The 22,500-nt window shown below is 46.3% G+C and overlaps 1 protein-coding gene and 1 long non-coding RNA gene across 3 annotated transcripts in view; both read right to left on the minus strand.

The window, feature by feature from the left end:
- LOC142256322 (uncharacterized) overlaps window positions 1–6,189 on the minus strand; it is a 22,919-nt gene extending 16,730 nt beyond the window's left edge. The window contains exons 1-3 of the mRNA XM_075327949.1: window positions 5,598–6,189; window positions 1,773–1,856; window positions 495–694 (exon numbers count right to left, since the gene is read on the minus strand). Of these exons, the coding sequence (XP_075184064.1) occupies window positions 495–694; window positions 1,773–1,856; window positions 5,598–6,050 (737 nt within the window). The 5' untranslated portion in view covers window positions 6,051–6,189. The remainder of the gene's footprint in view (window positions 1–494; window positions 695–1,772; window positions 1,857–5,597) is intronic.
- Window positions 6,190–15,909: 9,720 nt separating this feature from the next.
- Window positions 15,910–22,500, minus strand: part of LOC142256016 (uncharacterized) — a 29,215-nt gene continuing 22,624 nt past the window's right edge. For both annotated transcript variants that reach the window (XR_012727469.1, XR_012727470.1), the window contains 3 exons: window positions 21,969–22,117; window positions 20,064–20,459; window positions 15,910–16,235 (listed from right to left, as the gene is read on the minus strand). This is a non-coding gene — a long non-coding RNA (uncharacterized LOC142256016). The remainder of the gene's footprint in view (window positions 16,236–20,063; window positions 20,460–21,968; window positions 22,118–22,500) is intronic.

Below are 22,500 nucleotides of genomic sequence, written 5' to 3' on the forward strand. Positions count from 1 at the left end.
GTATAATGCAGCCTCACAGCCTTCCATATAGCATAATGCAGCCTCACAACTCGCCATAGACTATAATGCAGCCTCACAGCCCTCCATATAGTATAATGCAGCCTCACAGCCCTCCATATAGTATAATGCAGCCTCACAGCCCTCCATATAGTATAATGCAGCCTCACAGCCTTCCATATAGCATAATGCAGCCTCACAACTCGCCATAGACTATAATGCAGCCTCACAGCCCTCCATATAGTATAATGCAGCCTCACAGCCCTCCATATAGTATAATGCAGCCTCACAGCCCTCCATATAGCATAATGCAGCCTCACAGCCCTCCATATAGTATAATGCAGCCTCACAGCCCTCCATATAGTATAATGCAGCCTCACAGCCTTCCATATAGCATAATGCAGCCTCACAACTCGCCATAGACTATAATGCACCCCCCTCCTCCCCCATAATCCTCTGGCGAGCGTGTACTCATTAAAAAATGAATCTGTACTTACCTCTCCTGGTTTCCCCGCAGCTCCGTTCTTGCCAAAACTGAAACACAGGAGAAGGTAGTGACTGCTTGTGTTCCACTTTGGAACGTATAAAGCATGAAGTGCCACCTACTCCTATTGTGGAGAATGCGATTCACCATGGAACGCAGGCAGTTACCACCGTGGTAAGAGGAGCGAGGGCCCTGTCCAGAAGAGCTGACAATCTGAGGAAACGGAAACAATAATTCTAAAGACTGTTTTTACTGCTTCACTAGATACATACAAGGGTGTAGAATGAGGTTCCCAATGTACAGGGGAGGTTCTGTATCATCACAAGGTGTAGCAGAGGGGTTTTTTTAAAAAAAGAGTCGTTTTTTGAGCCGAAAGAGCCGGACTGCCCATCACTACAGCACAGGCCTGGGGAGGGCGGCCACCGGCAGATCAGACCGCCCCACTGCACACTGGAGCGATTGCGCGTCATAGCACGATCGCTCCAATCAGTGCTGCAGGGGGGGCCACGGTGTCTGCTTGCTTCCAGCCAATGATCGGAGCTGCTGCAGCCCCGGTCCTAGCTGGATTTTACAGGATCACACCATTTTTGGTATTTTTTTTGCCGAAAACAGCGTGATCAATGTGATTGGCGGTTCCGATTTGAACAGCCAATCACATCGATCGCCTATGGGGGGTGGCGATGCCACCCCCCCTGGGGTCAAGCAAAGGTCCCCTGCTGTAAGAAACAGCAGGGGACATCATTTGAAAGCCGTTGCTATGGCCACGGCAATCAAATGGAGTTTAGGCAGTAAAATTACGTCCCTGGTCGTTAAGTCACGTTAAAATAGGACGTAATTTTACTGCCCGCGGTCGTGAAGGGGTTAATATGTGAACGTTCCGGCTGCTATGCATGAATGAATGAACAGTGCAGGGTATCTGCTGAACACCCCTTACTGCCAAATGGGTGTGGCTACGGGCGTGGTCAGTATAATCGCACTGCACTTGGAGCAATGTCCATGCCTCATTATTTTTCAGGTAATTCACAATCTCATTTTAATTTTAAAGCGAGAGACATTTTGGATACATTTTTGCATTATTTATTGCCGGATTACAGGGATTCCAGATCAGCGGGTTACAGATTACAGGAAGGTCACATTTGTAGATTCATATTGATGTCATTTATGAAGCCTGTGATGTCCATGGGGGGCGGCGCTGGGCGGTCGGACATATTAGCGGGGGAGGGGCTCAGTATCTGTTATTAATGATAATCGCGTAAACAATGACGGAAATGTAGCTAAAAATGCCGAGTACCATGGCCATGATATTGGCCCCCAGGGCCATGGCGGAGTGCACCCGGGCGGAGAAGAGGTCATTCCTCGCTATGGCGTTCTGAGTCTGAAAATAAAAGAAGAGGAGAAAGTGGTCAGTGATGGCGGCACAGTATGGGAAGACCCCCAATACCACCCATAGGCGGCGCCACTGAGGGAGACCCATCCTGATGGAGCAGCACAGCATAGGAAAACCCTAATACCACCCATAGGGGTCACCACTGAGTGAGACCCCTCCTGATGGGGCAGCACAGCATGGGAAGACCCTAATACCACCCATAGGGGGCGCCACTGAGCGAGACCCCTCCTGATGGGGCAGCACAGCATAGGAAGATCCTAATATCACCCATGAGGGTGCCACTGAGCGAGACCCCTCCTGATGGGGCAGCACAGCATGGGAAGACCCTAATATCACCCATGAGGGCGCCACTGAGCGAGACCCCTCCTGATGGGGCACCACAGCATGGGAAGACTCTAATACCACCCATAGGGGGCACCACTGAGCGAGACCCCTCCTGATGGGGCAGCACAGCATGGGAAGACCCTAATATCACCCATGAGGGCGCCACTGAGCGAGACCCCTCCTGATGGGGCACCACAGCATGGGAAGACTCTAATACCACCCATAGGGGGCACCACTGAGCGAGACCCCTCCTGATGGGGCAGCACAGCATGGGAAGACCCTAATATCACACATAGGGGGCGCCACTGAGCGAGAACCCTCCTGATGGGGTAGCACAGAATAGGAAGACCCTAATATCACCCATAGGGGGCGCCACTGAGTGAGACCCCTCCTGATGGGGCAGAACAGCATGGGAAGACCCTAATATCACCCATTGGGGGCGCCACTGAGTGAGACCCCTCCTGATGGGGCAGCACATCATGGGAAGACCCTAATATCACCCATGAGGGCGCCACTGAGTGATACCCCTCCTTATGGGACAGCACAGCATGGAAGACCCCAATACCACCCATAGGGGGCGCCACTGACCGAGACCCCACCTCATGGGCAGCACAGCATGGGAAGACCCCAATACCACCCATAGAGGGCGCTCTGATTGAGAACCCTCCTGATGGGGCAGCACAGCATGGGAAGACCCTAATATCACCCATAGGGGGCGCCACTGAGTGAGACCCCTCCTGATGGGGCAGAACAGCATGGGAAGACCCTAATATCACCTATAGGGGGCGCCACTGAGTGATACCCCTCCTTATGGGGCAGAACAGCATGGGAAGACCCTAATATCACCCATTGGGGGCGCCACTGAGTGAGACCCCTCCTGATGGGGCAGAACAGCATGGGAAGACCCTAATATCACCCATAGGGGGCACCACTGAGTGAGACCCCTCCTGATGGGGCAGAACAGCATGGGAAGACCCTAATATCACCCATTGGGGGCGCCACTGAGTGAGACCCCTCCTGATGGGGCAGAACAGCATGGGAAGACCCTAATATCACCCATTGGGGGCGCCACTGAGTGAGACCCCTCCTGATGGGGCAGCACAGCATGGGAAGACCCCAATATCACCCATAGGGGACAGGGAAACAGGACGCTCCCTCCAGACTAAAGGACTCCTGATATTTTGTAAATAATGGAATATTCTGCACTTTGTTTTCTGTTTAATTCCTATTTGAAGACTTCCATTGCTGTCAGTGAATGGAAAATTCCCGACCTCATATTTCTCACAGCTGAGGGTTTGTTACATTTGCATCCAATCTAGATGAGAGACATCAGCAGCAGAATCGCCTCCTGCTTGTTACAATGTTATACAATGTATCAATGTGAGGGTAAATCTCACACCCGGCCGATTATCGCTGATTGGATACAATTGTAACAAAACTTCAGCAGGATTTTTCATTCCAGAAATTGTGGAACTTTATATTTAACATTTTAAAAATAATTATATTTTTTATGTTTTGTTTTTTTTTACTTTGAATTGTTTTTTTTCACTTTTTTTTTTAAATAAAAATACCCTGCCTGATAACTTATCCTGACAATGTGCGTCTGCTGAGTTTTTGGTGCAGAAATTTCCTGCACCAAAATCTGCACCTTGTGCAAAAAAAACACACAAAAAAACCCCATGCTTTTTTTGGTGTGCATTTTGGTGCGTATGTTTCTGCGCTTTTCTGCCATGTATTTTTTTCGTGAAATCAATGGCTGCAAGGGCAACAAAACGCCCCAATAATTGACCCTGCCCCCAAAATTGCAAGGAAAAAGGAAGCAACGAGCGCACAGAACTTCAGAATTCTCACAGACGTGGCTGGGGGAAGGGGAGACGGGCAGATTTGGGCCACAAACTGCACCAAAAAACGCTTCAAAATCTGCACAATGTGCACAAGCCCTAACCTAACACTTAGGGGTACTTTACACGTTACAACATTGCTACGGATATATCGTCGGGGTCACGGTCACGTCTTTGTCATCTAAGTTGCTGCTCATGCAGAGCGCAGCAGTTTTTAGATGAGTTTGTCATTGGCTGCTGTGCTATGCATAGGCAGAAACTGAGATGACAAACCTGACATCATCATACTGAGAGCTCTGTTATCTCGTTCCCTGGCTATGAAGAGCATGGCGGTTTTTAGATGAGTTTTTCATTGGCTGCTGTGCTCTGCGTAGGCACAAACTGAGATGTCAAACCTGACATCATTATGCTAAGAGCTTTGTTATCTTGTTCACTGGCTATGTAGTGCACGGCAGATTTTAGAAGAGTTTTTCACTGGCTGCTGCACTCTGCGTAGGCAGAAACTGAGATGATAAAGCTGACATCATCATACTGAGAGTTTTGTTATCTCATTCACTGGCTATGTCTAGCTCAGCAGTTTTTTGATGAGTTTGTCATTGGCTGCTGCACTCTGCATAGGCAGAAACTAATATGACAAAGCTGACATCATCATCCTGAGAGCTCTGTTATCTTGTTCACTGGCTACACAGAGCACGGCAGTTTTTAGATGAGTTTGTCATTGTCCTGATGTATGTAAGGCGCTGTGGAATTAATAGCGCTGTATAAAAGAATAATTATTATTATTATTATTATTATTATTATCATTGGCTGCTGTGCTTTGCATAGGCAGAAACTATGATAAGAAACCTGACATCATCATGCTGAGAGCTTAGTTATCTCGTTCACTGGCTATGTAGAGTGCAGCACTGTTTAGATGAGTTTGTCACTGGCTGCTGCGCTCTGCATAGGCAGAAACTGAGATGACAAAGCTGACATCATCACACTGAGAGCTCTGTTTTCTCATTCACTGGCTTTGCAGAACACAGCAGCCGATGAAATACTCACCTTGACTGCTGCACTCTGCATAGATAAAGTGTTGAGCGATTGGGCACTTACTGACCCCCCTGCACTTTTCCAAGAAGAAGCAGCAGTGGTGCTTTTGAGTGAAATTTTGCACCCCTTAGAATTAGTAACCCCAGTTCTACTTTTTCATATGTGAGGCCGTATGGCACATTTTATATATATAATATTTTAGAGTAGGACTGCCCCAATAGAGATTTGCCGTGACGTGGCGGGGGAGCTCAAGAAATTGCAATTTTTTGCCAAAAATCTCAAATTGATAATAGTACAGTTGGGAATTTTTAGAGCACATCTTATAATACATGCCATTTTGAGTTTAGCTGGCTTGTTTTTTTTTTACCCCTTAGAATTAGTAACCCCTCATTGTCAGTTATGACCCGTCACCCCCAATATTTCTGTGGGGAATGTATATACAATGCATAGGGGTAGAAATGGGATTCTCCCTGGATTACGGAGCCCCGGGCATCTCTGTATGACCCCAATGTTCCTCGCCCGTCATCATTACCTTGCAGGAGAAGACCAGGGCGACGATCCCGAAGGGCAGACAGCAGCACAGAATATTCATTACGGACAAGCACATGTAGTCGCTGGATGTCGGCTGAAGTGGTGCCTCCACCGGAGGCGCTGGAGCCACAGTGACCACCTGTTGGGTGGGCTGGTAGACCATGGGCTGCTGGGGTCCTGGGGCATACTGATTCGGATAGTACGGCTGGGGGTGCACTGGAGCGCCTCCTTGGGTGTAGGGTGGTGCAGGGTGATGGGTTGGAGCGCCTCCTTGGGCGTAGGGTGGTGCAGGGTGATGGGTTGGAGCGGCCCCTTGGGTGTAGGGTGTTGCCGGGTGCTGGCTTGGAGTGGCCCCTTGGGTGTAGAGCGGTGCAGGGTGTTGGCTTGGATATGGCATCAGAGGCAGAGCCGACTCCTGGACTCCGGAGTTTCCGATTTTCGAGTCGTCTTCCATTTCTCAGACGGTTGTTTCTTCACGTTGGAGAGAGGTGAGAGAATGCTGCTTTTCCGCTGTCGGCTCGTCTTAAAGAATAGCCAAAATCTCACCGCCAATAACGTACATGGCGACCACATCCTGCTCCAGTCACAGGAACCTTCTGTATCGAGTCAGAGATACATCGTGTCATAAGTTGTAAAAGGACCCTGGTTCATATAGGTGACCATCCTCGGGTCCATCAACCATACGTTTCATCAAGTCCTTGTCTCCTTGCTGTTCCAAAAGCAAAAAAAACAATCTCCCACATCTCTGGTGGTCCATGATGGTCTAGTCTACCGGTGGGCCAGAAACCCCGGGGCTCGGGGGCACGACAGAGAGAATCCATGCCATGAGGACACTTTGCTGCACATTAGGACAATCAGAGAAGCAACATGGAGGACAGTTGTCTCTGCTTGTTGTAAAGGGGACCTGTCACCAGATTGTTAGTGTGTGAAGCAGGGGCAGACATATTACTGGTGCAGCCACACAGAAGCTAAGGAGGCCATGAGTCAGGGGGTCAGGGAGCCGGGAGGTCAGGAGCCTGGGAGGTCAGGGAGCCAGGAGGTCTGGAGCCCAGGAGGTCCGAGGTCAGGGGGCCGGGAGGTCAGCAGGCCAGGATGTCAGGAGATCGAGAGGTCAGGAGCTTGGGAGGTCAGGAGGCCAGGAAATCAGGAGTCTGGGAGGACAAGGGGCTGGGAGATAGATAGGGGGTCGAGTGGTCAGGAGGTCAGGAGTCTGGGAGGTTAGGGGGCCGGGAGGTCAGGAGCCCGGGAGGTCAGAAGCCTGGGAGGTCAGGAGCCCAAGATGTCAGAAGCCTGGGAGGTCAGGAGGCCAAGAAATCAGGAGTCTGGGAGGACAAGGGGCTGGGATGTAGGGGGTCGGGTGGTCAGGAGGTCAGGAGTCTGGGAGGTAAGGAGCCCGGGAGGTCAGGGGGCCCGGAGGTCAGGAGGTCAGGAGCCTGGAAGGTCAGGAGCCTGGGAGGTCAGGGGGCCGGGAGGTCAGGAGCCTGGAAGGTTAGGAGCCTGGGAGGTCAGAAGCCCAGGAGGTCAGGGGGCCGGGAGGTCTGGAGCCTGGGTGGTCAGGGGGCCAGGAGGTCAGAAGCCCGGAAGGTCAGGAGCCTGGGAGGTCAAAAGCCCGGGAGGTCAGGAGCCCGGGAGGTCAGGAGCCCGGGAGGTCAGGAGCCCGAAAGTCAGGGGTTGTTTCTTCACGTTGGAGAAAGGTGAGAGAATGCTGCTTTTCTGCTGTTGGCTCGTCTTAAAGAACAGCCAAATCTCCCCGCCAGGAAACTACAAGCCGACCACATCCTGCTCCGGTGACAGGAACCTTCTGTATGACGTCATAGATACATCGTGTGATAAGTTCATCTAGGTCCTCCACCAATTCTACATTTCACCAAGTCCTTGTCTCTTTGTTGTTCCAAAAGCAAAAAAAGACAATCTCACGCTTCTCTGGTGGTCCATTATGGTCGAGTCTACTGGTGGGGCACGTACCCCGGGGCTGGGGGCACAAGAGAGAGAATCCATGCCCTGAGGACACTTATATACACCAGAAGGACAATCACAGACGACAACTGTCTCCACCTGTGGTAAAGGGAACCCGTCACCAGTTTATAGTGTGTGAACAGAGGCGTAATGATTGCAGTTGCAGCGATCGTAACCACGATCTGGCCCAGCGCCCATTTCATCTGCATGTGCATCCGAGGGCGCGTATCCAGCTGAAATACATCGCAGCACAGAGACTCATTGGGTTCCTGCACTGCAATGTGCTGATTAAGGCTATGAATATTCACTGCGCCCCAATCCAGGAAGTGGGGAGCAGAGAATATGTCGGTAGCTGACTGTGCTGTAAGTGGGCGCACCGTGCATGACAGTGACATTGCGGTACGCCATCCTCCGAGGAGGACGCCGGGTGAGGGGGGGGAGAAGGTGTGTATAATTGTTTATTTAGTTTACTGTGTGCGGCGCCCAGGGATATCATATGCACCAGATTGGGGCCATTATGAGGACATATATACCAGAATTGGGCAAATATGGAGACATCTATACAAGGTTGGGGCCATAATGGGGATATACAGTGCATACCAGGATGGAGCCATTGTGGAGTCATATCTATCGGGATGGGGCCTTTATGGGGACATATATACCAGGATTGGGCCATTATGGGGACATATATACAGTGCCTACAAGTAGTCTTCAACCCCCTGCAGATTTACAGTGCCTACAAGTAGTCTTCAACCCCCTGCAGATTTAGCAGGTTTGATAAGATGCAAATAAGTTAGAGCCTGCAAACTTCAAACAAGAGCAGGATTTATTAACAGATGCATAAATCTTACAAACCAACAAGTTTTGTTGCTCGGTTAAATTTTAATAAATTTTCAGCATAAAAGTGTGGGTCAATTATTATTCAACCCCTAGGCTTAATATTTTGTGGAATAACCCTTGTTTGCAATTACAGCTAATAATCGTCTTTTATAAGACCTGATCAGGCCGGCACAGGTCTCTGGAGTTATCTTTGCCCACTCCTCCATGCAGATCTTCTCCAAGTTATCTAGGTTTTTTGGGTGTCTCATGTGGACTTTAATCTTGAGCTCCTTCCACAAGTTTTCAATTGGGTTAAGGTCAGGAGACTGACTAGGCCACTGCAACACCTTGATTGTTTCCCTCTTGAACCAGGCCTTGGTTTTCTTGGCTGTGTGCTTTGGGTCGTTGTCTTGCTGGAAGATGAAATGACGACCCATCTTAAGATCCTTGATGGAGGAGCGGAGGTTCTTGGCCAAAATCTCCAGGTAGGCCGTGCTATCCATCTTCCCATGGATGCGGACCAGATGGCCAGGCCCCTTGGCTGAGAAACAGCCCCACAGCATGATGCTGCCACCACCATGCTTGACTGTAGGGATGGTATTCTTGGGGTCGTATGCAGTGCCATCCAGTCTCCAAACGTCACGTGTGTGGTTGGCACCAAAGATCTCGATCTTGGTCTCATCAGACCAGAGAACCTTGAACCAGTCTGTCTCAGAGTCCTCCAAGTGATCATGAGCAAACTGTAGACGAGCCTTGACATGACGCTTTGAAAGTAAAGGTACCTTACGGGCTCGTCTGGAACGGAGACCATTGCGGTGGAGTACGTTACTTATGGTATTGACTGAAACCAATGTCCCCACTGCCATGAGATCTTCCCGGAGCTCCTTCCTTGTTGTCCTTGGGTTAGCCTTGACTCTTCGGACAAGCCTGGCCTAGGCACGGGTGGAAACTTTCAAAGGCTGTCCAGGCCGTGGAAGGCTAACAGTAGTTCCATAAGCCTTCCACTTCCGGATGATGCTCCCAACAGTGGAGACAGGTAGGCCCAACTCCTTGGAAAGGGTTTTGTACCCCTTGCTAGCCTTGTGACCCTCCACGATCTTGTCTCTGATGGCCTTGGAATGCTCCTTTGTCTTTCCCATGTTGACAATGTATGAGTGCTGTTCACAAGTTTGGGGAGGGTCTTAATTAGTCAGAAAAGGCTGGAAAAAGAGATAATTAATCCAAACATGTGAAGCTCATTGTTCTTTGTGCCTGAAATACTTCTTAATACTTTAGGGGAACCAAACAGAATTCTGGTGGTTTGAGGGGTTGAATAATAAATGACCTCTGAATAAACTTTTCACAATTTAAAAAAAAAATAAAAAAAGAAATAACATTCTTTTTTGTTGCATTTCACACTTCCAGGCTGATCTACAGTCCAAATGTCACAATGCCAAGTTATTCCGAATGTGTAAACCTGCTAAATCTGCAGGGGGTTGAATACTACTTGTAGGCACTGTACCAGGATGGGGCCATTATGAGGACATATATACCGGGATGGAAGCATTATGGAGACATATATACCAGGATAGGGCCATTATGGGGATATATACTATATACAATGATGGGGCATTTATTGGGACAAATATACAATGATGAGGCCTTTATCGGGACATATATACCAGGATGGGGTCATTATGGGGACAAATATACCAGGATGGGGCCATTATTGGGATATATATATATTGGATGGGGCCATTATGGAGACATTTATACTAGGATGGAGCCATTATGGGGATATATACTGTATACAAGGATAGGGCCATTATTGGGACAAATATACAAGGATGGGGTCATTATGGGGACATATATACAAGGATGGGGTCATTATGGTGACCTATATACAAGGATGGGGTCATTATGGGGACATATATACAAGGATGGGGTCATTATGGGGACATACAGTTAGGTCCAGAAATATTTGGACAGTGACACAAATTTGTTATTTTAGCTGTTTACAAAAACATGTTCAGAAATACAACTCTATATATAATATGGGCTGAAAGTGCACACTCCCAGCTGCAATATGAGAGTTTTCACATCCAAATCGGAGAAAGGGTTTAGGAATCATAGCTCTGTAATGCATAGCCTCCTCTTTTTCAAGGGACCAAAAGTAATTGGACAAGGGACTCTAAGGGCTGCAATTAACTCTGAAGGCATATCCCTCGTTAACCTGTAATCAATGAAGTAGTTAAAAGGTCTGGGGTTGATTACAGGTGTGTGGTTTTGCATTTGGAAGCTGTTGCTGTGACCAGACAACATGCGGTCTAAGGAACTCTCAATTGAGGTGAAGCAGAACATCCTGAGGCTGAAAAAAAAGAAAAAATCCATCAGAGAGATAGCAGACATGCTTGGAGTAGCAAAATCAACAGTCGGGTACATTCTGAGAAAAAAGGAATTGACTGGTGAGCTTGGGAACTCAAAAAGGCCTGGGCGTCCACGGATGACAACAGTGGTGGATGATCGCCGCATACTTTCTTTGGTGAAGAAGAAGCCGTTCACAACATCAACTGAAGTCCAGAACACTCTCAGTGAAGTAGGTGTATCTGTCTCTAAGTCACCAGTAAAGAGAAGACTCCATGAAAGTAAATACAAAGGGTTCACATCTAGATGCAAACCATTCATCAATTCCAAAAATAGACAGGCCAGAGTTAAATTTGCTGAAAAACACCTCATGAAGCCAGCTCAGTTCTGGAAAAGTATTCTATGGACAGATGAGACCAAGATCAACCTGTACCAGAATGATGGGAAGAAAAAAGACTGGAGAAGAAAGGGAACGGCACATGATCCAAGGCACACCACATCCTCTGTAAAACATGGTGGAGGCAACGTGATGGCATGGGCATGCATGGCTTTCAATGGCACTGGGTCACTTGTGTTTATTGATGACATAACAGCAGACAAGAGTAGCCGGATGAATTCTGAAGTGTACCGGGATATACTTTCAGCCCAGATTCAGCCAAATGCCGCAAAGTTGATCGGACGGCGCTTCATAGTACAGATGGACAATGACCCCAAGCATACAGCCAAAGCTACCCAGGAGTTCATGAGTGCAAAAAAGTGGAACATTCTGCAATGGCCAAGTCAATCACCAGATCTTAACCCAATTGAGCATGCATTTCACTTGCTCAAATCCAGACTTAAGACGGAAAGACCCACAAACAAGCAAGACCTGAAGGCTGCGGCTGTAAAGGCCTGGCAAAGCATTAAGAAGGAGGAAACCCAGCGTTTGGTGATGTCCATGGGTTCCAGACTTAAGGCAGTGATTGCCTCCAAAGGATTCGCAACAAAATATTGAAAATAAAAATATTTTGTTTGGGTTTGGTTTATTTGTCCAATTACTTTTGACCTCCTAAAATGTGGAGTGTTTGTAAAGAAATGTGACAATTGCTACAATTTCTATCAGATATTTTTGTTCAAACCTTCAAATTAAACGTTACAATCTGCACTTGAATTCTGTTGTAGAGGTTTCATTTCAAATCCAATGTGGTGGCATGCAGAGCCCAACTCGCCAAAATTGTGTCACTGGCCAAAGATTTCTGGACCTAACTGTATATATAAGGATGGGGTCATTATGGTGACATACAATGGGTATGGAAAGTATTCAGACCCCTTTCAATTTTTCACTCTTTGTTTCATTGCAGCCATTTGTTAAATTCTCATTAATCTACACTCTGCACCCCATCCCCCATTCTGTCAGGAAAAAAAAACAGAAATGTAGAAATTTTTGCAAATTTATTAAACAAGAAAAACTGAAAGGGGGACATATATACTAGGATGGGGCCATATATTCCAGGCTATAGACATGATGAGGTCAAACACCAGGTGGGGGGACATATTTATCAGGAAGTGGCCCAGGATGGGGGACATTAGTACAGGATGGGGGACATATTTACCATGAAGTGGCCCAGGATGGGGGACATTAGTACAGGATGGGGGACATAGTTACCATGAAGTGGCCCAGGATGGGGGACATTAGTACAGGATGGGGGACATATTTACCAGGAAGTGGCCCAGGATGGGGGACATTAGTACAGGATGGGGGTCAGTACGACACAATGAAGCGGGACAACTCGTATGTCTGTATAGGATTTAGAATGCTAAAATGGCCCATACATCTGACCAATATGTGGGGGGCCAGGCTTAAACTTTGTATTGGGGGCCATTGGACTCTAGTTATGCAACTGTGTGTGAACCATTGCTTCCTCCCTCCTGAGCGCTTGCACTGCCTTACACACGTGTCCGTCACCCCCTGACTGTGCACCCCCAAATATTCCTTTTTATTTTCTCCAGGGGATAAAGGAAAAATCACGGTATCGCCGCGCTGCTCAGAAATGGTAGTGATGAGGTTATTGAGGTGAAGCATTTATTGGAGATTATTATGCCACTACGCGTTTCGGGGGTCCAACCTCCCCCTTCCTCAGGTAGCAATAAAAAGGCAGATTGTTTGGATCTTATATACACGAACAGGAAAAGGAAGAAACATTTTCCCACAATCAGATTAAATCCCCATCAGGGTGAAATCATTAAAACAATTAGTTAATTAAGAGAATTATATAGGGTGCTGAGCAACATACATTCATAATAAAAGACAATTATATACATGGGTTCATAAAAAGCTATAGGTCCATATTAAAAAAATATTCATTAAAATATTGATGGAGGAATCAATTGCTGCGAACAGCGGAATGGAGATATATGTTGCCCACATAAAAGGATAGATTATATATATATATATATATATATATATATATATATATATATATATATATATATATATATATATATATATATATATATATATATATATATATGCAGTCATGGCCAAAAGTTTTGAGAATGCTACAAATATTAATTTTTACAAAGTCTACTGCTTCAGTTTTTCTAATGGCAATTTGCATATACTCCAGAATGTCATAAAGACTGATCGGCTTAACAGCAATTACTTGCAAAGTCAATATTGGCTAAGAAAATGAACTTTAACCCCCAAAACACATTTCAACATCATTGCATTCCTGCCTTAAAAGGAGCAGCTAACATTGTTTTAGTGATTGTTCCAGTAACACAGGTGTGGGTGTTGATGAGGACAGGGCTGGCGATCAATCAGTCATGATTAAGTAAGAATGACACCACTGGACACTTTAAAAGGAGGCTGGTGCTTGGTATCATTGTTTCTCTTCAGTTAACCATGGTTCTCTCTAAAGAAACACGTGCAGCCATCATTGCTCTGCACAAAAATGGCCTAACAGGGAAGAGTATCGCAGCTACAAAGATTGCACCTCAGTCACCAATCTATCGCATCATCAAGAACTTCAAGGAGAGAGCTTCCATTGTTGCCAAAAAGGCTCCAGAGCGCCCAAGAAGGACCAGCAAACGCCAGGACCGTATCTTAAACCTGTTTCAGCTGCGGGATGGGACTACGAGCAGTGCCGAGCTAGCGCAGCAATGGCAGCAGGCTGGTGTGAGGCTTCTGAACGCACTGTGAGGCGGAGACTGCTTGAGCAAGGCCTGGTTTCAAGGAGGGCAGCAAAGAAGCCTCTTCTCTCCAGAAAAAACATCAGGGACCGACTGATATTCTGCAGAAGGTGCAGGGAGTGGACTGCTGAGGACCGGGGTAAAGTCATTTTCTCAGATGAATCCCCTTTTCGATTGTTTGGGACATCTGGAAAACAGCTTATTAGGAGAAGAAGAGGTGAGCGCTAGCACCAGTCTTGTCTCATGCCAACTGTTAAGCATCCGGAAACCATTCATGTGTGGGGTTGCTTCTCAGCCAAGGGAATCGCACCACTCACAGTCTTGCCTAAAAACACAGCCATGAATAGAGAATGGGACCAGCATGTCCTCCAAGAGCAACTTCTCCCAACTGTCCAAGAGCAGTTTGGCGCCCAACAATGCCTTTTCCAGCATGATGGAGCACCTTGCCATAAAGCAAAGGGGATCACTAAATAGCTCATGGAACAAAACATAGAGATTTTGGGTCCATGGCCTGGAAACTCCCCAGATCTTAATCCCATTGAGAACTTGTGGGCAATCATCAAGAGACGGGTGGACAAACAAAAACCAACACATTCTGGCAAAATGCAAGCATTGCTTATGCAGGAATGGACCGCGATCAGTCAGGATTTGCTCCAGAAGATGATTGACAGCTGCCCGGGAGAATCGCAGAGGTCCTGAAGAAGAAGGGTCAACACTGCAAATATTCACTTGCTGCATTAACTCATTCTAATGTCAATAGAAGCTTCTGGTCTCATAATATGATTGCAATTATATTTCTGTATGTGATGTAAACATCAGACAAACACAAGTAGAAACCAGAGGGCACAGATCATGTGAAAACAGCATTGTGGTGTCATTCTCAAAACTTTTAGCCATGACTGTATATTACCATGTTATTGATATAAAAAGTGACTAAAAAGCAGAATAATCATTATTGATTACAAAAGGTGAAGGATATAAAATGGGATTGATATAGAAGTCCCACTAACGTCCCATGGGGGCTTTTCTTGAAAAAATTAGTGGGATTGGAAAATAGATGAACTGATCTATAAGGAAACTTATTTCCCATGGGAGACTAAAATTACATAATTGAATGTGACACAGAGGGATTGTTAAAAGGGATACTTTTGAAAAAAGGGGGAGAAAGAAAGAGGGGGGGTTCTTTAATATATATATATATATATATATATATATTTATATATATATGTATATGTGGTATTATGGTACACTGGAATATGAAGTGAGAGGACCCGTGGAAATGTAATCATGTGGTTGACTCCTATATAAATAAAATAAAATAAACCTATCAATTAGAATGAATAATAAAATACAATGAATTAATAGAATAAATAACAGTTCGTTATTATACAATAAATTAATGGCCAGAAAATACTGTACATCGATAAAAGGTGGTTGCAAAATAAATTATCGATTCATTGATTAGGAATTTGTTTCGTGATATTATTCTATTTTACTGTTTCACCCTATTTGACTCGCTCTGTCATTATATTTAGACCTTCTGGATGTAGGGTGGCTAATTTAAATATCCAAAAGGATTCCCATTCCACCAGCTTCCAGTAACTGTCTGTGTCGTCTATCATGATTTGTTCAATAATAATTGTTGTAAAGGTGTCCCTGTCTTTGTTGTGTTCACATAAGAAATGTTTTGACAGACTATGGGTAAGTGTACCATGACGGATATTGTATCTGTGACTATTCAACCTGTTGTGTAATATTTGTGTTGTGCGACCTACATATTGCAGGCCACACAACACAAATTTTTCTCCCTCGCTGTATGTAAACGCTTTGGTCCCATGCGCGGTGTCGCTGATCCGGACGAGTACAGTCCAATAAATAATCGCTCCGCACCCAGAACAATGTCCATTCCTCGTCATTCATTCCTCATTCCATTGAGGTTCTTCGCTGTTAACCCATTCCATTCCTCATCATTCACAATCTCATTTTAATTAAAGCGAGAGACATTTTGTATATTTTTTTACATTATTTATTGCCGGATTACAGGGATTCCAGATCAGCGGGTTACAGATTACAGGACAGTTTATAGTGATGTCATTAATGAAGCCTGTGATGTCCATGGGGGGCGGCGCTGGGCGGTCGGACATATTAGCGGGGGAGGGGCTCAGTATCCGTTATACCTTGTAGAGCTGCTATAGCTGTTATAAAACTGCTGCTGAACCACAACCACGTAAACAATGACGAAAATGTAGCAAAAAATGCCGAGTACCATGGCCGTGATATTGACCCCCCGAGCTGTGGCGGAGTGCGACCGGGCGGAGAATAGGTCATTCCTCGCTATGTCGTCCTGAGTCTGGAAATAAAAAAGGAGAAAGTGGTTAGTGATGGCGGCACAGTATGGGAAGATACCCAATACCACCCATAGGGGGTGCCACTGAGGGAGACCCCACTGATGGGGCAGCATAGCATGGGAAGAACCCCAATACCACCCATAGGGGCAACACAAAGCGGCACCCCTCCTGATGGGGCAGTACAGCATGGGAAGATCCCAATACCACCCATAGGGGCAACACAGAGCGGAACCCCTCCCGATAGGACAGCACAGTATGGGAAGGCCCTAATACCACCCATAGGGGGCAACACTGAGCGGCACAACTCCTGATGGGGCAGCACAGCATGGGAAGACCCCAATACCACCCATAGGGAGTGCCACTGAGAGAGACCCCTCCTGATTGGTCCGCACAGCATGGGAAGACCCCAATACAACCCATAGGGGGCGCCACAGAGAGACCCCCCCTGATGGGGCAGCACAGCATGGGAAGACTCCTATACCACCCATAGGGGGCGCCACTGAGAGACCCCTCCTGATGGGGCAGCACAGCATGGGAAGACCCCAATAGCACCCATAGAGGGCAACACTGAGCGGCACCCCTCCTGATGGGGCAGCACAGCATGGGAAGACCTCAATACCACTCATAGGGGGCGCCACTGAGCAAGACCCCTCCTGATGGCGAAGCACAGGATTTGAAGACCCCAATACCACCCATAGGGGCGCCACTAGCGAGACCCTTCCTGATGGGGCAGCACAGCATGGCAAGACCCTAATACCACTCATAGGGGGCGCTACTGAGCCAGAAAGGGAAACAGGACGCTCCCTCCAGACTAAAGGATTCCTGATATTATGTAAATATTGGAAAATTTGTTTTCTATTTAATTCCTATTTGAATAATTCCGCTGTTACCGGTGAATGGAAAATTCCCGACCTCATATTTCTCACAGCTGAGGGTTTGTTACATTTGCATCCAATCTAGATGAGAGACATCAGCAGCAGAATCGCCTCCTGCTTGTTACAATGTTATACAATGTATCTGTAATGTATCAATGTGAGGGTAAATCTCACACCCGGCCGATTATCACTGATTGGATACAATTGTAACAAAACGTCAGCAGGATTTTTCATTCCAGAAATTGTGGAACTTTATATTTAACATTTTAAAAGTAATTACATTTTTTTTTAAGTTTTTTTTACTTTGAATTCTTATAACTTATCCCTGAGTTTTTGGTGCAGAAATTTTCTGCACCAAAATCTGCGCCTTATGGCAGAAAAACGCACCAAAAAATGCATGTGTTTTTGGTGCATTTTGGTGCATTTTTTGGAGCAATTTTTGGTGCTTTTTTGGTGCTTTTTTGGTGAGTTTTTTTGCCATGTATTTTTTTTAGTGTAGTCAATTTCTGTAAGGGCTATAAAACGCAGAAAAAAACACCCCAACAATCGACACTGCCTCTTTTTTCTGCACCCAAAACTGCCAGGAAAGAGTAAGCTACATGCACACAGCACTGCAGAATTCTCATAGACTTTGCTGGGATAAGGAGACACATTCAGATTTGGACCAGAAACAGCACCAAAAACCCATCTAAAAACGCACTGTGTGCACAGGGCCTAACTCTGGCATTATCCCTAACCATAGTCATAACCTAACACTCCTAACCCTATCCCAAGCGCAAAACCCATACCCAGAGTTAGAAAATTAAGTAAAAACTCAAGTTCCCCAGCGTTGCTGCACATGCACAGCGCAGCAGTTTTTAGATGAGTTTGTCATTGGTTGCTGTGCTCTGCATAGACAGAAACTGAGATGACAAAGCTGACATCATCATACTGAGAGTTTTGTTATCTCGTTCCCTGGCTATACAGAAAGCAGCAGTGTTTAGATGAGTTTTCCATTGACTGCTGCTCTCTGTATAGGCAGAAACTGAGATAACAAAGCTGACATCATCATACTGAGAGTTTTGTTATCTCGTTCCCTGGCTATACAGAAAGCAGCAGTGTTTAGATGCGTTTTCCATTGACTTCTGCTCTCTGCATAGGCAGAAACTGAGATAACACAGTTGACATCATCATACTGAGAGTTTTATCTCGCTCACTGGCTATGCAAAGTGCAGCAGTTTTTAGATGACTGTCATTGGCTGATGCTCTCTGCATAGGCAGAAACTGAGATGACAAAGCTGACATCATCATACTGAGAGCTTAATTTTTCATTCACTAGCTATGTAGAGCGCAGTGGTTTTTAGAAGATTTTGTCATTGGCTGCTGTGCTCTGCATTGGCATAAACTGAGATGACAAAGCTGATATCATCATACTGAGAGCTTTGTTTTCTCGTTCACTGGCTATGCAAAGCGCAGCAGTTTTTAGATTATTTTGTCATTGGCTGCTGTGCTCTGTATAGGCAGAAACTGAGATGACAAAGCTGATATCATGATACTGAGAACTTCGTTATCTCATTCACTAGCTACGCAGAGTGCCGCAGTTTTGTGTTTATCATTGGCTGATGCACTCTGTATAGGCAGAAATTGGGATGACAAAACTGACATCATCATACTGAATGCTTCTTTATCTTCTTCACTGGCTATGTAGAGCGCAGTAGTTTTTAGATGTGTTTGTTATTGGCTGCTGTGCTCTGTATAGGCAGAAACTGAGATGACAAAGTTGACATCAAACTGAGAGCGTTATTATCTCATTCACTGGCTATTCAGAGCACAGCAGCCGATGACAAAATCACCTTGACTGCTGAACTCTCCATAGATAAAGTGCAACCATGCACTTTTCCAAGAAGAAGCCGCAGTGGTGCCTCTGGGTGAAATTTTGCACCCCCTTAAAATTAATAACCCCCTGCTTGTGCTAACCCCAATGTCAATTATGACCCGTCACCCCCAATATTTCTATGGGGAATCTATAAACATTGTGTTGCAGGAATTCAATGCAGAGGGTTTACATGTACAGTATACCAGGATTGGGCCATTATGGGGCCATGTATACCAGGATGGGGGCCATGATAGGGATATATATACTAGGATGGGGCCATTACGGAGCCATGTATACCAGGATGGGGCATTATGGGGACATCTATACCAGGATGGGGCCATTATGGGGACATGTATACCAGGATGGGGCATTATGAGGACATGTACTGTATACCAGGATGGGGCCATTATGGGGACATATATACTAGGATGGGGCCATTATGGGGACATCTATACCAGGATGGGGCCATTATGGGGACATGTATACCAGGATGGGGCCATTATGGGGACATGTATACCAGGATGGGGCCATTATGGGGACATGTATACCAGGATGGGGCCATTATGGGGACATGTATACCAGGATGGGGCCATTATGGGGACATGTATACCAGGATGGGGCCATTATGGGGACATGTATACCAGGATGGGGCCATTATGGGGACATCTATACCAGGATGGGGCCATTATGGGGACATGTATACCAGGATGGGGCCATTATGGGACCATGTATACCAGGATGGGGCATTATGGGGACATGTATACCAGGATGAGGCCATTATGGGACCATGTATACCAGGATGGGGCCATTATGGGACCATGTATACCAGGATGGGGCCATTATGGGGACATGTATACCAGGATGGGGCCATTATGGGACCATGTATACCAGGATGGGGCATTATGGGGACATATATACCAGGATGGGGCCATTATGGGGCCATGTATACCAGGATGGGGCCATTATGGGGACATATACCAGGATGGGGCATTATGGGGACATCTGTACCAGAATGGGGCCAGGATGGGGACAGTATGGGGACCTTGGGCATCCCTCTTTATGACCCCAATGTTCCTCGACCTTCATCCCATCACCATTACCTTGCAGGAGAAGACCAGGGCGACGATCCCGAGGGGCAGGCAGCAGCACAGAATATTCACTATGGACCAGCCCATGTAGTCGTTGTATACCGGCTGAAGCGGCACTCCCACCACCGGGGGCGCTGGACCCACAGTGACCACGTGCTGGACGGGCTGGTAGACCATGGGCTGCTGGGGTGCAGGGCCGTACTGGTTTGGATAGTACGGCTGGGGGTGCACTGGAGCGCCCCCTTGGGTGTAAGGCGGGGGTTGCTGGGTTGGATATGGAGGAGCCGAGTCCTGGAAGCCGAGATTTTTGACTTTGGAGTCGTCTTCCATGTTTCTGATGGGAGTTTTCTAAAGTGTGAAGAAAAGTATGAAAGACCCCAAAATGTGCTCCTCCACGGCAGACGAGTCCTAAAGAGAAATGGTGAAAATCCAGGAAGATTTGTGAGGCACCGGTGGAGGATTACACAGTGACCACATCCTGACTGCAGCCCGAAGGAAGCGCCATTGTGAAATGATTGCCTCAATGTGATTGCACCAGAGAAAAAGCCCCTGATGGTTTATATCACTGCGGGGAGAGGGGGCGCGAAATTCGGGGGCAAGGAGGCCGACAACAGCGGCCCTGAGCGCGGGACTCTGCACCAGATGCTGGGGGCAGATGGGGCGAAAACCTCATACTCCAGAGCTGCACTCACTATTCTGCTGGTGCAGTCACTGTGTACATACATTACATTACTGATCCTGAGTTACCTCCTGTATTATACTCCAGAGCTGCACTCACTATTCTGCTGGTGCAGTCACTGTGTACATACATTACATTACTGATCCTGAGTTACCTCCTGTATTATACTCCAGAGCTGCACTCACTATTCTGCTGGTGCAGTCACTGTGTATATACATTACATTACTGATCCTGAGTTACCTCCTGTATTATACTCCAGAGCTGTACTCACTATTCTGCTGGTGCAGTCACTGTGCACATACATTACTGATCCTGAGTTACCTCCTGTATTATACTTCAGAGCTGCACTCACTATTCTGCTGGTGCAGTCACGGTGTACACTTGGGAGACACCAAACATGTGGAAGAAGGTGCTCTGGTCAGCTGAAACAAAAGGAAAATCGAACTTTTTGGGCACAATGCCAAATATATTTGGCATAAAAGCAACACAGCTCATCACCCTGAACACACCATCCCCACTGTCAAACATAGTGGAGGCAGCATCATGGTTTGGGCCTGCTTTTCTTCAGCAGGGGCAGGGAAGATGGTTAAAATTGATGGGAAGATGGATGGAGCCAAATACAGGACCATTCTTGAAGAAAACCTGTTGGAGTTTGCAAAAGACCTGAGAGTGGGCCGGAGATTTGTCTTCCAACAAGACACTGACCCCAAAAATAAAGCAAAATCTACAATGGAATGGTTCACAAATAACTGTATCCAGGTGTTAGAATGGCCAAGTCACAGTCCAGACCTGAACCCAATCGAGAATCTGTGGAAAGAGCTGAAAACTGCTGTTCACAAACGACTCCATCCAACCTCACTCAGCTCCAGCTGTTTACAAAGGAAGAACGGGTGAGAATTTCACCTCTCCATGTGCAAAACTGATAGACACATACCCCAAGAGACTGTGCTGTAATCGCAGCAAAAGGGGGCGCTACAAAGGATTCACTTACAGGGGATGAATAATATTGCACGCCCCAATTTTCAGTTATTTATTATTTACAAAAGTGTAAAATAAGCAATAAATTTCATTCACGTTCACAATTGTGTCACTTGTTGTTGATTCTTCACCAGAACATTAACATTTTATCTTTATGTTTGAGCCTGAAATGTGGGAAAAGGTTGAAAAATTCAAGGGGCTGAATACTTTCGCAAGGCACTGTATATACATTACATCACTGCTCACTTTATACCCGTTACCTCTGATTTGCTGCAGGAAACTTTCAGTGTAAGTCATTGAGGTTTTTTCTTTTGCTTTTTTATTTTTTCCTATGTTGCTCTCATTACTGCAGTCACTTATTATTATTATCACTAGCTGTACTACCCGGCTTCTCCCGGGTTAATAACTGCTGTTAACAAAATAGAATGTATTAACAGAAATGTGTTCTGCACACAAACACCACAAAACAAATAGATAGAAATGTAATTATTAAAAGGCAAAAACTAAGCTAATAAAAGCATTTCACAACATATATTTCAACACCACAGATATTCCACACAGATTTAACTAAATTAGCCAAGTAATGTGCTCCATCTCTCTCTTTCCAGGTCTGTCTCTTTCCCCGTCTGTCTCTTTCCCCGTCTGTCCCTTTCCCAGTCTGTCCCTTTCCCAGTCTGTCCCTTTCCCAGTCTGTCCCTTTCCCAGTCTGTCCCTTTCCCAATCTGTCCCTTTCCCAGTCTGTCCCTTTCCCAGTCTGTCCCTTTCCCAGTCTGTCTCTTTCCCAGTCTGTCT

Source organism: Anomaloglossus baeobatrachus, chromosome 11 (assembly GCF_048569485.1).
Source record: "Anomaloglossus baeobatrachus isolate aAnoBae1 chromosome 11, aAnoBae1.hap1, whole genome shotgun sequence".
Classification (NCBI taxonomy): Eukaryota; Metazoa; Chordata; class Amphibia; order Anura; family Aromobatidae; genus Anomaloglossus; species Anomaloglossus baeobatrachus.